This window comes from Lates calcarifer, linkage group LG19 (assembly GCF_001640805.2).
Source record: "Lates calcarifer isolate ASB-BC8 linkage group LG19, TLL_Latcal_v3, whole genome shotgun sequence".
NCBI classification, from domain to species: Eukaryota; Metazoa; Chordata; class Actinopteri; family Centropomidae; genus Lates; species Lates calcarifer.
In genome coordinates this window covers 10,702,044-10,722,154 of record NC_066851.1, presented here as the reverse complement: position 1 = coordinate 10,722,154, position 20,111 = coordinate 10,702,044, and the positions used below count along the sequence as shown (strand labels likewise).

The window sequence follows — 20,111 nt, the reverse complement described above, 5'->3', positions numbered from 1 at the left end:
TTGGCGTTACCATAGAGAGCGTTGCTACGTGACGCTTGTTGATATCCAGGAAGACTCACGGACAGACTAAACCGTAGCAAGGAGGAGAGAAATGGAGGATAACTTTCAGCTCGGAGATGCTAGAACGGTAAAAAATGTAAGTGAGTCGTTTGAATATCAGAGAGTGCAGTAGGAGGATAGGAACAGAGGCGACATTGATTTTTGTGCGCTGTAAGTGGAGCTGAGACAACGCTGTAACGGTGCAGCGAGGCTAGTGCTAGCCACTTAGCTATCAAGCTAATTTAAACCTCATTATCAGCACGGTCAGGGAGTGAGGTAGCTATTTAAGCTGCCTGTTTCCAGCAAAAACACATTATGAGAATTTGTTGCTCTTGAGCGACAGTAGCACGGAGGTAGGTCTTTGTGTACCTAGCTAACGTTAACTAAACAGTTAGCCCTGCTAGCCAAAACTTCAACACGCACAGCTCAATGTTTTGGTGATGGTGTATTAACCGAATGGCTTTGTGGATAATTATCATATCGAAAAACCTCCAGGAAACGTCCATATTCTGACATAGCTGCCTTAATGCAACCTTTCACCATGAAAGGTAGTTTTCAAATCTTTGAACTACTACGTACTCTTTAACATTAATCTCCTTGTTTGTCGGTCATTACTTAAAAAATATTTGAATTTCAACCAACTGTTGCAATGCTCTTTGTAATTTCACAGTTTCTAACAATGTGGATGTATGCACACAGAGAAACGTTGCTTTATTTTAGGCATAGAGGTAGGATTTTAGAGAGCAGCCCTACAATTCGGAATGGATGCTCAGCCTTTTCTTCACCTACATTCAACATTTCCATCTCCAATTTCATTTGGTATTACTAAGGCGGAGGTCTAGATTAGCTTGTCCACAGGCCCTTTTAAGGATTAATGCTCTTCTTCTGTCTCTTCCTGCCTTGTTTGCTGCTTCTTCAGTTAGTGGTACTATTGTCCAGAGAGATCAACTAAGATCAACTTCCCTACTCTTTTCTCTCCTTGACCAACATAAAATGTATTTTCCTACTGATCCCACATTAATCCTCAATAGGCACATAGGTTCCACTTACACATAGATAAATGAATGTCTGTCAGTCAGGTTTGAGGTGCTTCACCTTTCTGGACTTTATATGATGGGAACATTTGCGTTTTCTACAGCTTTCCACAAATTCCAGATTTTCTGCTCACCATTTCTTTGAGAAATTTCTTTATCAATATATGCCATTGCCTGGTACAAGCAATTTAAAAATAATGCAACACCCTGTTTTGGAAGTGGAATGGTGTTCATTCAGAGTTGTTGCTCCATTCTTCAGTGAAATTCATACAAATAATTGCATAAATTTACTGAGAAAAAGCATACTAAGCACCAAACATGTTTAGTTAAGTGGAATAACCCTAAACCACTGCATTTTGTGTGTAAGCACAATCAGACAACATTTGGTTTGCTCATTAGATGGAACAGTTGAAACAGCATAGTCTTTTGTGGCCATTCCAGGTGCCAGCTTCTGGCTTTCAAAAATCTAAATGTCTTTTCCATGTTAAAATTCTTCACGTTTCCAGGTTGCAAAGTCTGGACGAAGGGCTCGCCCTGCAGGGGATCAGTCTTCGTTTGAGGATTCTCGTTATGTGAGGAAGTCCTCCACCGCCGCTTCAATGGGAGAAGTAAGTGATCGAGTGATAGCAGTTTGTTGCATGTTATGATTTCACCTCACAATAAGCATCATCAATATGCATTCTGGTTTTGTCTCACACATTAATCAAAGGATGAAGACGAGGTATGTAGCATGAAAAACTGTTGACTTTGCATGGCTTTTGTTGCTTATGCTCCAGACATCAACTTTATACCAGTCTTGGATTCATTATCACAAGTTATCATAAATGTTTGCTTCAGTTCAGCTGAATGAATTTGATACTTAGATGTGATCTGAGATTTACCACCTCTCACTGTATGGCTCTCACTGTCACACCAATTTGACACACATGGTATAAAGTTTTAGTGGAGCACTTATTTATGCAGAGACATTTGAGTTGCCATTTACCTACTTCAGCAGATTTCGAAGTATACACAGAACGTTCAGAGTAGCTGCTTTTCATTTATTGTCCTGTGTGTATTGGATCTTATGTGCTTGCATGAAGTGTTTTCAAGTGTTACTTCTTATAATCTCTAAAAAACCTTTTAAGCTTAAGAGCCACAAAACCCTTGACCGACTTTACTAACACTGACTTTATCATCAGTTTTAATAAATCCTCTCTTTAATACTACTTATGTTTACATGAATCACTTCAAGTCGTGTACAAATGTTGTCATGTCGTTTTCTCAGTGATCTCTGCCACTTAAGACATGTTGGATGTAATGATGCTAAATTTAGACTAGATATAGGACAAAAATATGTGAGAGAAGTCAGATCTGAAGTGACAGTTGAAATACAACAAATAACTTCACGTCACTATCGTTGGCATTTATGGAATCAGTCACATCTCCTGGATTGGTAAACTGTAAACCAGCCAACATTCCCAAGGCAAAAAAATCTCAGCAATGCTCATGCTTTAGGCTAATCTTCCCAAATTAGGCCAACTTCCCTAATATATGAACCACTATTCTCGCGCCCTCTCTGACCTGCTGTGAGCATGCAATACATTTTTCCAGAGTGTCGTGCGATGGGGTGGGTTTATTTGCAGTCTTCGTTTATCAACCCTGGCCTCTTCTGCCTAAAATACCCAACTGATTGGTCACATTCCTGACATCCTTTTAAACAAAGACTCAATTGCTTTTATGGGCTCATAGGGTTTGGCCACCACAAGTTCCTTGCCCTGGAGACCATCAGTGAATCTTAAATTAGAAACCATGAAGGCTAAACTAATTGCCTTAACAGCCATAACTATTTTACTACAACTGTGAGGTTCATATTTGGTCATGCAGAATTAGAGGCACAGATTTGTTTTGTTTCTCAAGACAATTATCATCCTCTCCATATTTGTTGAGTGAAATAACTGTCAGATAAATTTATTACACTCAAAGACACTTGACCTTATTATCTTGTCTCTTATGAAAATTGGTCATTGTCAGAAATATCAAACATTGAACATTAGGGGGATTTCACATCACTGGAAGGAATTTTTGCAGTGTTGTTTAAGAAGCCTCAGTTGTCATCATTATAATCCTTTTTTGGTCTCAGTAAAGAGACAGTTACTAATTACACAAATTGGAGGGAGCTTGTTCAGCCTCAGCTGTCTCGATTAATAGTAAGATACAGTGGAGCAGAGTGGGCTTCCCCTCCCGCTGCCCTGCTTAATGATGACATTCAGATTTATAAATGGCTTTGGTGAAGGAACCGGCCATGAAAGATTATTTCCTCTTTCATCACGAAAGAAAGAAATTCTCCATGAGCACTTTGTTCTCTGCAGGCCCAATTTAGTAATGAGAAATGTTGTTCGTTTTCTTCTTTTTTTTTTTCTTCTTTCTCCTAATTCATTTGTCTAGTGTCCACCCTTGTGCCCTGTGATGAATTCATTCATTCAAGTGCTGGTCTCAGGGTCCCGGTCTCAGGAATGAGATGCATACTGAGTTGACTATTTTCAGAATCAAAGAATGAGACGGAGAGGGTCATTTTTTTCCTGTGAATCTATTTTAGGGTCGGACTTACAGACCCTGGCAGTTCCCACACTCTGCTCCATATGTTTTGGTACTGGAAATGGACAGTATTGAAATCTATAATAAACAAAACAATGGAGCTCATAGAGGTGACTCTGTGCTGAGCATACCAGCTGTATTGTTTATTGTGCAGGAGCTTTTTGGGAGCTTGTAGTTTAAATATTGGAGTTCAAGATTAGAAGACCAAATAGTTTCACAGGACAATTAAATGTACTCCTCTTCCTTTTACATTAATGCTAAGCTTTGGGGTCTGCATTTTCTGTTGGGGTCTTGATTTTCTGTTGTAGACAAGAGAGACCTCTACTGGCAAATTTCCACTTTAAAAACTCACAAACACAGGTCTTTACATGTCTCTTGTTTGTGCATTTTGTAGCTCCTAAAAGCACAATATAGCCTATTCATCACTGTGTCAAATAAATAGTGATGTGACACATAATTTTACAAAAATTAAAGCTATGTTGTATACAAATATAATTTGGTCTTTTATTTTACAAGATTAAAGTGTAATCACAGTAAAAATGCTTTGCAAATGTGACTCATGTATTGTCCATGTGAGTGAGTAAACATCCAGTCAAGCTGTTTGCCTCTCCTCTCCCAGGCTCCCCCTCCTAAACCGGCCCGGCGGCAGGGCGGCTGGGCAGAAGAAAGCTCTGGGTCTGGATCTGCCAAGTATGTATCTTCACCTTCTACCCCCCCATCTCTTGTGGCTGAACTGAAGGCACGGACCTCGAGCTGTGGTTCTTGGGTTATGTGTTATTAATGAACTCTCATGCTGTTGAATGAGCTTATTTATCAGTGCATATTTGGCACTCAGGCGGTGAATCAACAAGGTTAGAGGGAGCCTGTCTGAGCAGGCAACTCTCCATTCGTCTTCATCTGTGAGCAAGGCGGTAATTGACATGGTTAATGCATCAGCCACAGGAGGGCACTGTTAGTCAGCTAGCCACTTCATCACAGGGGTTCAAGCCACTTAATCACCCCTTACCACTGCAGTCTGCTCTTTACACAGGGAGCACAACATGGAGAATTCATAAAATATTTGGAACAGATGGAAGCTGCTTGCCAAAAGCTTTCGCCTACAACTAACAAATCTGAATATAAATACTGTACATGACTAACTGAACATGAGACTTCTTATTATACCATAGAATTACCTCTCCTGTTTTCTCTTCCACCTTCACTTCTTCAACTTCACTTCTTTTATATCAGTCTCAGTGGAGGTGAGAGCACAGGAGATGCATTGAAGTGAACAGGCTCAGTCAATTGTGCTTATTTGCGTAGTTTACTGCACCGTTAGTGCGAGCAGCGAAAACAGCAAACTCAATAGATCTTTCCTTTCTCACAGAAGGTCAGCGTGTCGCTCCTCTGCTTTTACATAACCCAGCTTGATACCCAGTCTCAAAGCGATTGAAATACAGGAGGTGTAAAAAGGGTTTGCACGTGCATTGATCCTCTCTGAAACAAAGTAAGTAATGGTCCCCCCTGGAACCGGCAAGGACTTTTCCCTTCAATGTCACCCCTCATGCTCAATCACCACCGCCCTCCTCCCACTAATCCCAGCGCAGAAATCCCGGGATTTGTCGATCTATCACTTCTAATTGACACTAAATGATCTGTCAGTTTATTGATGAACCTTTGAAACCAGGTTGTCACAATATATTTTATCCCTAACAACTTTTTCCAGACAGTTTTACCATGTCTATCGCTTTGCCTTACATGAGTCTTAATCAAGGGGCCTGTAATGTGTCTTAAGTGTCGCCACCCCCGCCCCCCAGACAGGACACAGTCCAAGGGCAGGCAGGTAGGCTCCCTCAGCTCCTCTCTGCCCTGCCTGGTTGGACTCTAGTACCTTCATGGCTGTTGGTCAGGGCTCAGACAGCGTGGATAAGACAGACAAAGCAGGAGAAAAGAATATTGACTGAGAATTGGTTAGCTAATCATGTTTTCATAATTTGCTCCTTTTGTTTTTGTGTCTGGCTTAAAAAATGAATTAAGAGGATTTCACTTTTTCCATTTACTTAATAATCACATTATTATTTAAATGGTAGTTTTATGTATTTAGATTGATGAAAGGTTAGTTTTGATTAAAAAAAAAACAGGTATTCAGATGTACCTCTTTATATAATAGAGCAAGGTTTCTGGGCAAGCATTAATTTGGTTCAGATGATGAAGATCCAGCTTGGATCAAAATGTCGTCTGCTCTGATGAAGTCAAGACAATTTTGTTTGTGTTGCCTAAAATCCCAGGTTTGTCTCAGAAACTTTACAAACTGTACAGCATACAGTACCTCTGTCCTTAGATGCTCAATTCAGACTCCTTACATGGGATTGAAGAACAGAAGTAACCTCAGGAAGAGCAACAGAAGACACATCGGTCTTTTGTTGAGAAAAAGTAGGATTTAGCTGATGTGCGAGTGATACCTATGACATACAGGCTTTAATTTATTTTCCATGCATGTCCAGCTAGTGTTATGTTCACTTCATTCATTGTGTTAGGAGCCCTAGAACCCTGTTATGAATATGCAGAGATTTGAATCCCAACAATGGGTCTGATTTATTGTAGAAAGCACCTCTCAATAGTTGTCTTTTAGATAATCAATGCATACTAGAGGTCTGTACTTGATTGGTTGTGTGAAAGTGTAAAAAGAACATCAAGTAACAGACTGTCTCAGTGATGAATGCATTACCTTTAAAACCAGCAGGGGGCACTACTCAACCAGGAGATTTACCGAAAGCATTTAGCATCATGAAAGAAACCTCTTATACACATTTTCAAGCTATTAATCCAAACATACCAAAACTTATTCTGCTTTGATTCATTTCTGATATGATGATTGATGATGGTTAAATGCTTCTTTAAAAAATAATAATGCTGTAGTATTTGTTTTCTCTTTGATGTCAAGCTTGATTGCGACATTTCTTAAAACAGACCGTGTGCTAAAAATACTGAGTTGGGGTGGAGATGTGTCAGAATACAGTATTTTGGTGCCTGGCATCCTCTGTTCAAGCTGAGCTGTGTAAATGGAGAGAAGTCTGAAAATAGCTGCCAGATCCAGCAGGAGACAAGGCTGAGAAAACAGAGGGGAGAGAAGACACAACTATTGTAGACCCCACTGTGTCAGATAGGGCAGAATTACTATTATTAGATACAAATGAAGAAAAATATATATATCGGGAGGTTTTGGAGAGGAAAGTGTCATCTGAAATGTAAGTTATTTAATTTGTCTAATAGTTGTTCTCTCTGCTGATACACAGATCTTCAAGAAGACCTGCAGGTGAGGACCTGGAGGAGTAAGTTGACTCAGACACCCAGTGCAGTTGCTGATTGAATTCACTGACAGTTACATTTGTTTTTGTGTGGATAAAAACAGGTCAATTTTCATGTTTGTTTTCTTTGTAGTAAAGTGGAAATGGCAGTGTGCTTTCAGATTGTCCTTCGTTGCATCTAATCCCTGCCTTCCAAGAACAATCACTTAACATGATTAAAAAAACAGCGTGACTGAGTTGTCATCACTTTTATTGCTGTTAGGAGCCAAGTTTTCCTGTTATTCTAGTTTTTTCCTCACCCCCACCACATCATTCTGTGACTAGAATAGCCATCACCACGAGGAGAGGCAGGTAGAGGACGTACTGTAGTCATGTATGTTTTACTCATCATTGCAGTTGGAGCCCGGCGCCTCAATGGCTGTAGTCAGGCACAGGCTTTGTGTGAAACTAAAGACGTCACCTTGTGGCAAAATCCCTTCTGTCACAGCTGTCTTGTCTTAGTAAGACATATTCAGACTGCTGCTCCAGCTGGGTTTGTTTTTTAAAAAATTCCTAGAGGTGATCTTGTCCAGGGCATCTAGGCTGGTCACCTAGACAGCACAACAGAGTCTCATAGCACCATCAGTGCCTTTTGGCAGAGGCCACTGTTCTGTAGTCCAGTCAGACTGGAGCATACTGAGCAAACATCGTGTCTACCATGAGAGAAAGACAAGACAAAAAACAGGCCCACCATCAAAGCAAAGTAGCTCAGGAGCCAACTCACTCATTCCCTGTGATGACCTCACCATTGGACTCCACTTTTGAAAGCATTAAATAATTCATACTCTCACACTTCCTGTTTCTCACAGCCGCCGCCTACGACCACAAACTCCCCAGGGATCAGATGATGAAGGAGGTAAGAGCACCCTCGCAATCCCCCACTCCCTGTCTCTCCTCACGGGTAAAGAGGAGCCCTCCAGTGGCTCCCCGGCACATTCATCCTCTGGAAGTAGAGCAGATAAGCAGGCAGTCAGATCATGCTCGCACCGTATTTTTCTTTTGGATCCAGCATGGATTCATGTGTTAGAACTGTGCCTTTGACCACCGAGTGTGTGACACTGTATAAGCATGGCCCCTGTGATGAAAATGACAAGTGCATATGCTCATTAAATAAGGTTAGAGTCATAGTTGATGGAGAATATTGTGACAGGATTTAAGTGTTTCCCTCACCACCCAGAGCAACACAGTTAGTCACACACATGCACACACAGAGTGTCAGGCAGGTGCTGTTGAATACAGATCAAGCGGTAACATTGCTGCTTTGACTGAGTCACCTGAGGGCCCAGCTCTGCACACCACAAACAATGTCAGGACTGAGGGTAGAAATTTCAGCAAAGACCTGCCCAGGATAATTGCTCTATTTTGCAGTGCAAAGCAGCTGGGAAATAGGTAAAACTGCCTTAGGAAAGATAGGTTAGCAGCATGAAATGCTTACCTGACAATACTGCAGGACTTTATCACATCAGTACCTCACACATTATGGTGTAATGCGATTTACAAACAAATACCATTTTAGATTATAAGCCTTTTGCTACACCTTGGTTATTGTCACTCTGTTTAAAAATATCCATCTTTTTTCAGAATTCAGGAGATTGCAATACATGCCATTCAGAATTGGCAGATGACGAAAAATAATTTCTTCAACACAAAACAATGATATGAATATGAGATAATATTTTTAAAAATGAAATTCATGTCCATCCCATTTTAGGTCCTTTTTAGTATTTTATTGAAATACTAATACATTACTCTTCACTCATAAGAACCATGAACTCATGAGAAAATTATGTTGACTTGAGAGATGAGAACTCCCTCACTGATCTCTAGTGTATATTTCACTCTACTTTGCTAAAGTATTGTATTGTACACTGTATTTTATTTACATTTTGAAGTTTTACTTGCTGGGGCCTGTTGTTGAAAGTGGTAAAATTATTACAAATGTATTAAAAATTGATAATGATAACTAATGAAATTGACACATAAACTGCAGGGTGCAATGTATTGGAATTTTTTCTTATAATACTGTGTGTGTCTAGTCCATTTATGTATACACACACACATATTGTGGCCAGTGTGCTGACAATATGAAGAGTCCAGAGGTTTGGTTCTCTTGCAGTTAATGCCGCCGGAAAGATTATTACTCTGTGGAGGGAGACCTCTTAATACAGAGCCGGAGGCAGGGGCATTGGAAATTACAGTGCTGAGGGTTAGTGAGATAGCCCCTGCGATCTTGATTATGTCCTCTACCCTTATCCCTTATGTCCACTGGCTACAAGCACAGAGGGAGAAAGAGAGAGAGAAGGCTAGCTCAGTCCCCTGCTCCCATCTCCCCATCAGCTGCCCCCACAGCCTTCCTGCTGGTCACTTGAAATAGCACCAGTATCGCAAACACACTCATGTGTTTCATGTCTCAGTGTCTCAGTCTTGGTCGGCGATGTGTTGAATATTATCCCATAAGCCATTCCAAATGGATTCTGTGCCTAGGTAATCATTTGACTGGACCCCTGCTTAGTGATGTGGAGAGACGTCCTGTTCTCCAAAGTCGCTGACTGGTGTGTGCCTGCCGGGAGTATGTCTACATTCACAGCAAATTATCCCCTTTTGATATTTACATGCTTCAGCGAGGAAGCCGGACACGACCGTGTAATAAGGATATGCGTGGCCTGCTCGCTGCCAGACAAAAGCCACATTGATACATGTCCAAATCAAGGCAAGGAAGTCAGAGTAGGTGATGTGTGCCGCACTGAGGAGAGACGTCTCCTCCTGATGGAGTTGCCCTTTGCGTCAGAAGAAAATGCTGGCTTGTTTGCAGCTGCTTTGATGCCCTGCTTGACCTCCGGTAATATGTTGAATTCAGAGCTCATTTAAAAATGTTGTTCCTTTTTTCACTTAATAGACTTTGCATATAGACAACATATGCCTCTGTGCTTCACATTGAACTCTCATGGAGTGTGTTAATAGTGCATTAGTGGCTGAAATGAAAAAGGGTGTGTGTGGACAGATAGACAACCCAGGAAGCTGTTTGCAAAGAGTCGGACAGCAAGGCTTTTTGATGTCATTGCACTAAGACCATTAAATTTGATTGGGGGTCCAGGGGGGACGGATTCTGCTGAACGCTGTGCTTTGTAAATGAGAGGACAAAGTGTCACCGGGGCCTCATGAATATGAAATACCCGCGCCTGCATTTATTTGGATATCAGAAACACAGATGAATCTTGTCAGCGGCTAAACGAGTGTGGCATTTTTAATTTGGTTTAATTAAAAAAAGAGAAAGAAATAAGTTATCAACAGAGGGTGAGGCTTTGTTATCTGTGGAAAGTTGATGGGTTCAGTTTTGACTAAGTTCTCTTCAGAATCTCTGAGAAATATGTTCCGAATCAAAATCATTTCTCTCCACTGGAACACTCCATAACTTTCATGGAGTACAGGAATTTAGCGTTCCATCAATGATCGATATTTCCTCAGCTCCACTTTATTTTCTGGAGTTATTTTGAAGCAATGGTGACATAGATGCCAAGATATTTCCTCACATCAGATGCAGACTTCCATCTCTTCACCTCTATTTAGCTCCTCTATTGACTTTCCCCTCAGGGTGCAGTACTGTGGTTAGAGATTACTGACAACCCTCTTCATGCAGTCCAGCTCTCTTTTTCTCTCACTATTTGTCTGTTTCTCTCTCTTCGTTTGCTTCCTCTCCCCCTCTCTCTGTCTGTGCCACTGTCAACACTCATCTGTAGAGCTAATAAGGATGTGCAGGCTGCTGCCTCCCCAGAAAATATTGTACAGGAAAAATAGATCACACCCAAAAGTTAACACAATTTCTGTAAGTACACCTGTGAAGACTGATAAGTTTTTGGTAACTGTCTCTACTACTTAAAAATGTATAACATGAGAAGACAGAATTTTTCCTCACTGATTCTTGAGCCCTACATTTTTCTTTAGCTATACACAAACCTTTTAATAATAAATGTGAGCAAGTCTTTGAACACATTTCAGTCAGTCTCTTTATTCATTATTAACCCTTCATCTTATTTCTAACCAATGCTTCTACATCCCTTATTATGCCTCTCTTATTTCCCCGTTCCAACAAATGTCCATCTGAAAAATGCTGTGAAAGTTTGCCCCGTCCTTCTTGGGAGTGGAGCCATCCTCTGTCCTGTTGCGTTTTGCCAATTAAAGTGGGTTCCCACTGTTTGAGCAGCGGGCTGGCTTCTCCTGGCACTGCAGCCCCTGCCAGGCCGCACTGTGACTTCCGACCCCACACAGATGGGCCCGCAAGCAAATACTCTTGCACATGGCTGGATGCCGCCCCAGTCGGAGTGGCAGAGTGGACATGGAGGTCGGCCTACCGGCCACCGCGGGTCCTGGGGGTGGGCGGCGCTGACAGGGCCCAAATGCTAAGGTAGCAGGGGGTGCTTTCTGGGGAGCCCCTGGCCAGCGGCCCTCTCACAGCAGGAAGAGCTGCCGCCTCGCCTCTTGAATATTCATGGCCGCATGGCTATTGTGACAGGGCAGCTCTTATGAGGATGTAGCTAGAGAGAGGGAGGGGAGAAACTGCCACACAGACATGGTCTCACGTAAGCATACTCACACAAAATTGTGCACATCTAGAAGCCATACACAGGGGATTTACTGTATTGTTTTTATAAACGATTCTGTCATCTGGCCACTGATTAGATTTGCTCAAATTCTGACACAATTTAAAATGTAATCAGAGTGTAAAATGTTGTGGTCTCTGTTTTTGGTTTTTAGATATTCCAGTGATTCCAGACCTTGAAGAAGTACAGGAAGAAGACCTCACCATGCAAGTTGCAGCTCCACCAAGGTAGTGAACACCTTAAACTCTCACAAGTTTATTGTTATTGTTCAGGATTCACACGCATACACACACACACACACACACACACACACACACACACACACACACACACACACACACACACACACATACACACACAGCATGTCCCCCAGACCCGTGTTTGACAGTTAACCTCTGTCCGTGCACAGGACACTAGATCAGTAGCCTGCTCTGGTGACTTTGATGGTTGCCTGTCCACAACTCGTGCCATTGCAGAGTGTCTTGCTTTATCGGCTGAAATGGAGAAATAACAGTTGGGTGTGATTTATGCAACTCTGTAACCAGGGTCCTTACTAACCGGGCCCTTTGATTTACAGGGCAGTGAGAGACACGCCGACATGTGTCGAATATGTAGCAAGGCTATGACAGCGGTGGAGGTTATTAGGCTGGGGCTTGCTCTCTGTGCGAGATAATATCCACATTGAACTCATTGCGGGGGCAATGTAGCGTGTAATGTGCAGTAAGTAGGACTGGCATGCACTGCTAGGCCCCGGCCACTTTGAGAGCCCCCCCCACTTAATTCCAACCCACAGATAAGCAGCTGGGTTTCAATTTGAAGCGTTTACCACTTGGCAACCATCTCCTGCTCTCTGTGGTCTTTGCTTCAAGTCTTGGAGCCTCATTGTGCACAAACCTCAAACTTCTCCAAAGCCACTTCTCAGTCTTGGTTAGTTAGTAGTGTAAAAGCACTACAATCAGGATGGCTGTGATGTTTTGCTGTGATGTGTTGTCTTGTTAGTGTATCAGAGTTCTAATCTGACTTTCTGTCCCCCTGTTAGCATCCAGGTGAACAGGGTAATGACTTACAGAGATCTGGACAATGATCTGAAGTATTACTCTGCCTTTCAGACCTTAGTAAGTCAAGGACATTTATTTTTATATGTGTTTGATATTCTCATGTCAAGGTGGTCCATTTAATTTTGCATCCAACATCACCCCTGTGTTTGTGCAAGCTAAGTGAATTTCACTGCGCTCTTTTCTTCAGGACGGAGAGATTGACTTGAAGCTCCTCACCAAGGTTTTAGCGCCAGAGCAGGAGGTGAAAGAGGTGAGTGAGTTTTTAGTAAATATAGCTTGTGAGCTCCCAGCAAAGGCCTGTCCAGCTGTTTCTGGAACACCAGGGGAGGTTGCCACTCTGTCTCCCAGGTAATCAAGATTTATGATGTGTACATTAACACCCTCTGCTCTCCTTCCCCCATTTCTCCTCTCTTTGCTCCCCCTGTTCCCCATGCTCTCTTTCTTGGTCTGTCTCCTTCTGCCTCTCTAATTCTTCTTTTCTCCCTCTCTTTTGTCTCTCTTTTGCTCTGCAGGATGATGTGAACTGGGACTGGGATCATCTGTTTACAGAGGTGTCCTCAGAGCTGCTGATGGAATGGGATCAAGGAGAGAGTGAGGAGCAGGCGGCGTTGCCTGTAACATGAGGAGGAGGTTTGGACTGAGACTTTAGATGGTTCCAGTGGGAACTGGGTGAATGTCCATTACACAGAAGGGCCAGTGACTTCGGTTATATTAACTTTAATTACTGTTTGTTGTCCAGGATTTATATTCTGTAAAGTGTATATATAACATTTCTTGTATTTTCTAAATAAAGTTCACTGAGCAGTGAACAGTGCAAAGTTGTCTGACCCTGTCTTTGTTTAGGTTTTTGAATTTCCCCTTTTTTGTTTGTTACTTTTGAACTTAAACGGCCAAAAGGCAAACTGATTTTGTTTGAAAGCCTCCCCTGAAAAATAGCTGTCACAGATAAAAATGCCCTCCCTGTACTGCCAGCATTATCAACACCCTCATACAAGTCCAAGGTTGATAATCAGCTAAGCTGAAATCCAGTTGATTGTGTTCAAATTAACATTCTTCATTAAAGCCTACAACCTTATTGTTATTGACTGTGCCATTGACTTTATCTTCCAGCTCTTCGATAGGAGCAACCCCTTCTTCACTATTATCTCAAATGCATTGAACAGAGTTCCTATTGACACCTGGGGGATTAGCATACATTATACCTTTTGCTGGATAAAGAGGAATGGATGTAAGTCTGGCAGAAGATGGCTGCTGGTGTCAGGTATGTGTTCTTTAAAGTGAAAGAACAGAAATTCCTCACAACAGTGTGATAACTCTGAATAAAGAACAGACAGCACAGGCCCCAGGACATAGTATCTCACACAGAGGCACAAAATTTGATGTAATTAATGACATACATTGTATACCATGCCTCCTAACACACATTGGTCGCATGTATCAGCATTCAGTTTTGTCTTTGGTTCATGTGTGTGAATATAAATACAGGCCTTCAAAGTCAGGCCAGGTCTATTAGGGAAACAGCTGTAACATTTACAGATTGTGATTAGGTTTATTTCTGAGGCACAGAGCAGTCTCATGGCATTTGGAGATGCACAGCAAAGTCCTCAAGGACACACAATCTATGCATCTAACAGCTCAATCACTGCCCATCACAAATAGATCCAGATTTTTTCATTTGGTGGGCCTTGAATCAACTTCATCAAGCGTAATACCTCAGGACAAAGCTATCACACAGGATATTTGTGCTCAGAATATTTGTGTGGTAGAATATTTGAGTTTGGTGCTCAAATTCAGTGAGCGATCTCTGTTTCTGTTTCTCTATCAGACATACAAATGCACACTTTTTTACCGCCTCCACAATTGGCTTATTTAGCCAGACTTAATGAATTCTGCCCATATGCCCTGAGCAGCTGCTATGTTGCCCCTTCCTCCCGCCCCTGCCGAGCTGCGAAGTGCCCATCCATGTAGAGACAACCTCTAGCTGTCTCTCTGGAGAAGGCTAAGCCTGCCACTCCTCTGTTGGCAGCCGGCCGGTGCTGTCTGAGGTGGACTGCGGACGGGCCGAGGACTCAGATTAGGGCCCAGTGATCACGGGTTGTGGCCGGCCTCAAATGATTGGCCCGAGCATCGGTGGATCAGAGAGGGGATTATGGAAAGAGAGAGAGAGAGATCCAGAGACGCTGTTTGGCATGTGCTTGCATCCAGCTTCTCAAAGTGACCTCTCTCCACTCCTTCATCCCGCTGCTCTCTTCTCTTCCTTTATTCCCTCCATGTCTCTCAGTGTATACAGTACATCCTGATGCTCAGAATGACCTCTCACCGTCTGGATGCATTGAATTCAATCACGTCAACAGCTGCAATATTTCTAGTGAGGAAGACAGTTGTATTCTTGCAGAGCCTTGTGGTTATGATGCTAGCTTTCAGATGAACATGGTGTCACTGGGAGTTTAGCTGCATCTGAGGCCACGTCGATGCTGTGTATATCAGATCAGACGATACAGGCCTCACATGGGTTTAGGGCATCATTTGTTTTTCCTTGACGTTTTTTCTATTAAAATAATGGAGCCATTACCGCTGTGAAGAAAAAATCCACATTGCTCCAACGCATGCTCCTGTAATCCGATATATCATTCAAAATGTTCCAGTAATGACAGAGTGTTTAAAATCCTTTGATTTGATGGGACATATGCGACAGCCACGGCACGGCAAATCTCAGAGTTTATGTAGGAAAAACAAGTTTTCTCGTGTGAATCTGCAGTGTTTATTTTTAAAGCAGCAGTTTGTTACTGAGGACCCACTGTAAAACCTTGAGGCCAGTATGGACCAGCTGAGCACAGGGAGTTCTCAGGCCACTGGGTTTAAATGGGTAATTTATCTGTGTTTTTATTGGGTCCCTTGGTGGAAATGACTTTTCATTTTGTGGCAAAGAAAACAAATATAAGGAAGTAATGCAGTTTTAATAGAAAAACGGACTAGGCCCCATTAATGTAATGTTTTCCTACTGCGCGTCGACAGGCTTGTCTTAATGTATTTTGATATTGGGCGCTAATTAGAAGGATAGAATAGAGATAATATGCTTCCAGCTCTACCTAATATGCTGTGGTGTTGACAGAAGTTTATACATCTTATCTGGTCTCAATATCTGCCTTCCATATGGCCCAAAAGCAATATGCTGAGGTGTAATTAAAGAAAATGGGGAGATGTGGAGATAGCTGGGGCCCGATGTCGGGGCCCCTCAGACAGAGTGAGGGGTGAGGACAGACATGCTAAAGCTCAAGGAATATTAGGACCAGTTCATTCCACCAGGGGCCGCGTGCCTGTCACAGGTTCCCTGTCGCTGACCTGGCCAGCACTGCATCAGTCAGGTGCCATGAACCAGCCACAAGAGGATGATTATCAGTTTTAAAAAGGCAAGAACATAAAGACGTCTCCCTCCTTTTTATGCTGGGACGAGATCATGTTTTACACATTAATTTATAATATAAATGTATGCAAGGTCAATTTGAATTCTGATGGTAGAAATAATAAATGCAAATGCGACCATATTCAAATGAATCTTGTGCCCTTTGAAACGAGCCTCAAAAAGCAGCCACAGTATTGATTTGCCACAAAGACTCCATGATATTTCAAGTTTAAAGGAGAAATCCTTGCCACACAACTAAGGCAGTCAGATCAATATCATTTTTTGATCAAAAGGGGATTTGACCTTTGAAATAGCTAGATTAAACAGATGTTTTATTTTTCATTAGATATACTGCACCTTTAAAAGCCCGCAGGGGATAGTGGGAGAGGAGGGGGAGTTACTCCACAAAAGAGACAATGAAAGTGGTATTTTTTAAGACCTAAAGTTTGACTGGTTGAAAAGTATTTTCAGTTTTGTCAGTGCTATTTTTCCCCCTCTCTTCTTTAGTTAATATTCTATCGCTCCAAGTCCTTTTTTGTTTACCCCAGGTGGGCTCGGACATGAAATGGCGGGGACAGTGGCAGCTTGGAATGCCCCTGGGCATCTTACGGCCGTCATGTTGTCAAAGGACCCGGGAGGGGGAGTGAGAGGGCCGGGAGTGGTTTTTTTTCCAAGTATAAACCATGAGACAGGGAGAGAAAAAAAAAGCTTCTGTTCTTTTTGTAACTGTGAGATCGGCTGAATTCATTATTATTATTTCCTTCTTTTTCCCCTCATATGTTTTTAGTGCGGCCGAGGGTTGGAAGGCGAGACAGGTTTGAACATGAAATACAGTCGAGCTCCACATTTGTCATGTATTTTATTATTTCCCTTCTTCACCTCTCAGTCCTGTGCGCGAGGTCCTTCATTTTTCACATGACTGGTTTTCTTATCATTGTGGGCCCTCTCTGCTGGCCTATGAGTGACTTAAAGGCAATAAAACACAAAACATTCTGTAAAACACGGATGCCTCTCTAGTCGTGGAGGCCCTGCAATGCCTCTCCAGGAAATTATGATAATAACTCAGAGGCGGTTGGAGTGGCCAGGTCGCCGTGGGAGGCTGGGGGCAATGGGAAAAGGTTCACCAAGGTCCTCTGAGCAGGGACGGGTCAAGGTGGCCTGTTGGGTCTTTCTGCCACCCCCCCCCCCCCTTCTGTCATAAACTCTTTCCATCATGCGGGATGCCGGCTGCAGGCCAGGTATACAGCAGAACCTCTTTGTCTTGTAGCTGCTGGCGATAAAGCAAGGGCTGATGGGAGAGTCGGTTGTGTTGGCCCTCTGGCAGTGGCGAGGTCAGCCGAGGAGCTTATCATGGCCAGCAGAGGAAAAACGCCTGAGTCAACACAACTCCACAGTTTGCCCTCTGAGGGTCACAAACATACACTTTTGCTGCTGTGCTTTGAACTTGATACTTTTTTTTTTGTTCCTCATGTAAGGAAGTCACAAGCCAGCAAGAGAAGTGCGTCTGGTCATAATTTTTGGTGCCTGGATTTGTTGCTGGGTGGAGAGGAGGGAGGCTGGACGTAGCCCCACAACACCTCTCGAGTGTGTGAATGAGAGGGAGTGAGGACAGGAAGGGAGCGTGGGCTCCACCACTGAGGTGCTGACAGAGGGGATCGAGGGGCTGAGATTGCACCTGTTCCGGCCCAGCACCCTCCCAGCAGGGCTTCGCCAGAGTCTCAGCCTTCTCCTGGCATCTGTGATGGGGGCCGGGGGCCAGTCCCCACCTCCAGCGCTCGCTCCACCTCTTCTTTTCCTTGTGGAAGAGAGACGAGAAACGCTGGAGGCTCCATCTGCCGAGGGCTCGCCGCCGGTCTCTGCGGCCCGCCTGGGGAAGGGGGTTGCAGGGGCCTCCTGCGGCTCTGCCACGGGGGTCTCACAGTGGTAGACCGCAGTGAGGCACATCACACGTCACATGCCAGCTGGCCAGGCTCTCTCCACTGTAAACAGAGACTAATGACCACTCAACACACACACACATAGCCCTTGGTAGAATGAAGGAGGGGGAGACATTGTAGGTGAAAAAGCTTGGTTTGGTTTGGATAAAGGAAAAGCAGCATCCTGAGGTTACTTCACAGTATCCGCTGCTTTGGGAGAGGCTGTTTGAGCCTGGGGAGGGAGCTCACAGTCACAGTGGGACGTTGCTAAAGCTACTCTCAGGGTCTGACTCCATCAGTCCACTACATCACAGCCTGCCGGTTTCCTGTCATGCGTGCAACATCACAGGCCTCCCAGTGCTCCGCAAGCCCCCCGGGCTCAAACTGGTCCACCTGCTGAGTCTGTAAAGCTCTCATGTTGGATCCCTGTCCTGAGGAAGTGTATGTAGCTGTAAATCCTGTGGAGGAACTGTCAGAGCTTCACCTGCTAACAACAGATTTGTCCTTAAAAATGCAGAATGCAACATTATTATCAACATCAGTTAGTGGGTCTTACCTTTACTTTAACTACATGATACATTTAAACCAGCCTTGAGTTTTGTGTCTCCAGACTGAAGGACGTTTATGTCTCCACGTTTCCTGTCCTGTCTCATTCAGGATCTCCTTGTCCGTGTCTCCAAAGCTCAGCGTTCTCAAGAATTTCCCGTCTTTCAATCAAATCACAATTATTTTTAGCATCCCCCAACCAGATAATTTCATATATGTCCTGCTATCTCATTTGCCCTGATGTCCCCAACATATGCATTTATAGATATAAATATATATAGGGATATAAATAAATATATCAAATACAGGATAGAAGTAATGTGACATTGAGTGTTATTCCCCAGTTAGGCAGCGAGAGGCAGGGAGGTCACTCGGCTACACTGAGCCACTGGCAGCCCAGGCCCCGCTGGTCCACTGGAGTGACTTGGCTTCATCTACAAACTCGCAATAAATATCTGGCCATCATTTATTTTAATTCACTCCTTTCTTGCTCAGATGGAATGGATTCTTAACCTTGTAGGACAAGGACACCCGCATGCTGCCTGCCTTGCCTTAGCTGCTAAATTATTCTTCATTCTTCAGGGGGAATAAAAAAAATAAAAAAAAAGGAGTCCAGCGTTGCTCAAACTGTCAGCTCCAATGAAAAGCACGCCTGAAAACGTTGTCACTGAACCTCTGGACAAGGAAAAGAAGGGGAGTGGGCAGTGAAAGACAGAATGAGAAAAGTGGGGGAGAGAGAAAAGGGGGGAGAAGGCGGGGGAGGGTAGGGGGGAGTCAGCAGCAGCCTCCAGAGTGATTTATTTGCCAAATCAGGACACAATGAGTCGATTATGAGTCCTCTAATAAGAGAGAGTGTTTGGGGACCCACTAATTGGGCATGATTGAGTTGCAGTCTGGGAGCCGGGCGAAAAGGGAACCTGGTCGGCGGCTGTCATGCAATCATCAGCTAATCAGAGCTTTGAAATTAAAACTGCGTGTTTAGGGTAGAGGACGGGATAATGGCAGGGACCTGCCTGAGCTCTGAGGCTGCCTGAGGAGGCTGTCACCGTGTGTGTGTGTTTGTCTGAGTGTTTGTTTGTGCATGTGTGTGTTTGTAAGTACAGTATATGTGTGTGTGAAGTGGATGGGAACGATTATTGTATTCACTATTTGTATGTGTGTGTGTGTTTGGGGCCTCTCCTCTCTGACTGTGGTCTGTGCTGGTCTTGATGAGGACAGTGAAGGAGCTGTAATCAGCCCAGCACTTGCACTAATGTGTGTGTGTGTGTGTGTGTGTCCTCAGCTGTGTAGTCTATTTCCAGGTTTATGACACAACCATATGTAGTTTTATATGAACACTGAGCCTGCTTTTAAAATGTCTAGAAAATTGAATCTAATCTAATTAAATTATTTTTTTGTATCAAGAAATTAGAGTAATATACATTTTTAAGGGTTTGCAGCAAAACCATGGAACAACTTTTGCATTTGATATATATATATATATATATATATATATATATATATATATATATATATATATATACATATATTACATTACCATAGCCATTAAAATGTGAAACTGAACAAGAATATATGTCACTATATGTACTTTATAGTCTGTATAACATGATGTGA

General features: G+C 43.1%; 1 protein-coding gene across 2 annotated transcripts; it reads left to right on the top strand.

Moving 5' to 3' along the window:
- Positions 1 to 13,707, top strand: LOC108892511 (intraflagellar transport protein 43 homolog A). Of its 2 annotated transcripts, none has more exons than XM_051078238.1 (9): positions 1 to 127; positions 1,580 to 1,681; positions 4,270 to 4,340; positions 6,926 to 6,961; positions 7,786 to 7,832; positions 11,729 to 11,801; positions 12,614 to 12,689; positions 12,820 to 12,882; positions 13,145 to 13,707. In XM_051078238.1, exons 1-9 carry the CDS (start codon positions 92 to 94, stop codon positions 13,253 to 13,255), a joined length of 615 nt encoding a protein of 204 aa, XP_050934195.1. In that variant the 5' UTR covers positions 1 to 91; the 3' UTR covers positions 13,256 to 13,707. The 2 variants fall into 2 exon arrangements, with proteins under 2 accessions (XP_050934195.1, XP_018545617.1); XM_018690101.2 differs by having other exon boundaries at positions 11 to 136.
- The last annotated feature ends 6,404 nt before the right edge of the window (positions 13,708 to 20,111 follow it).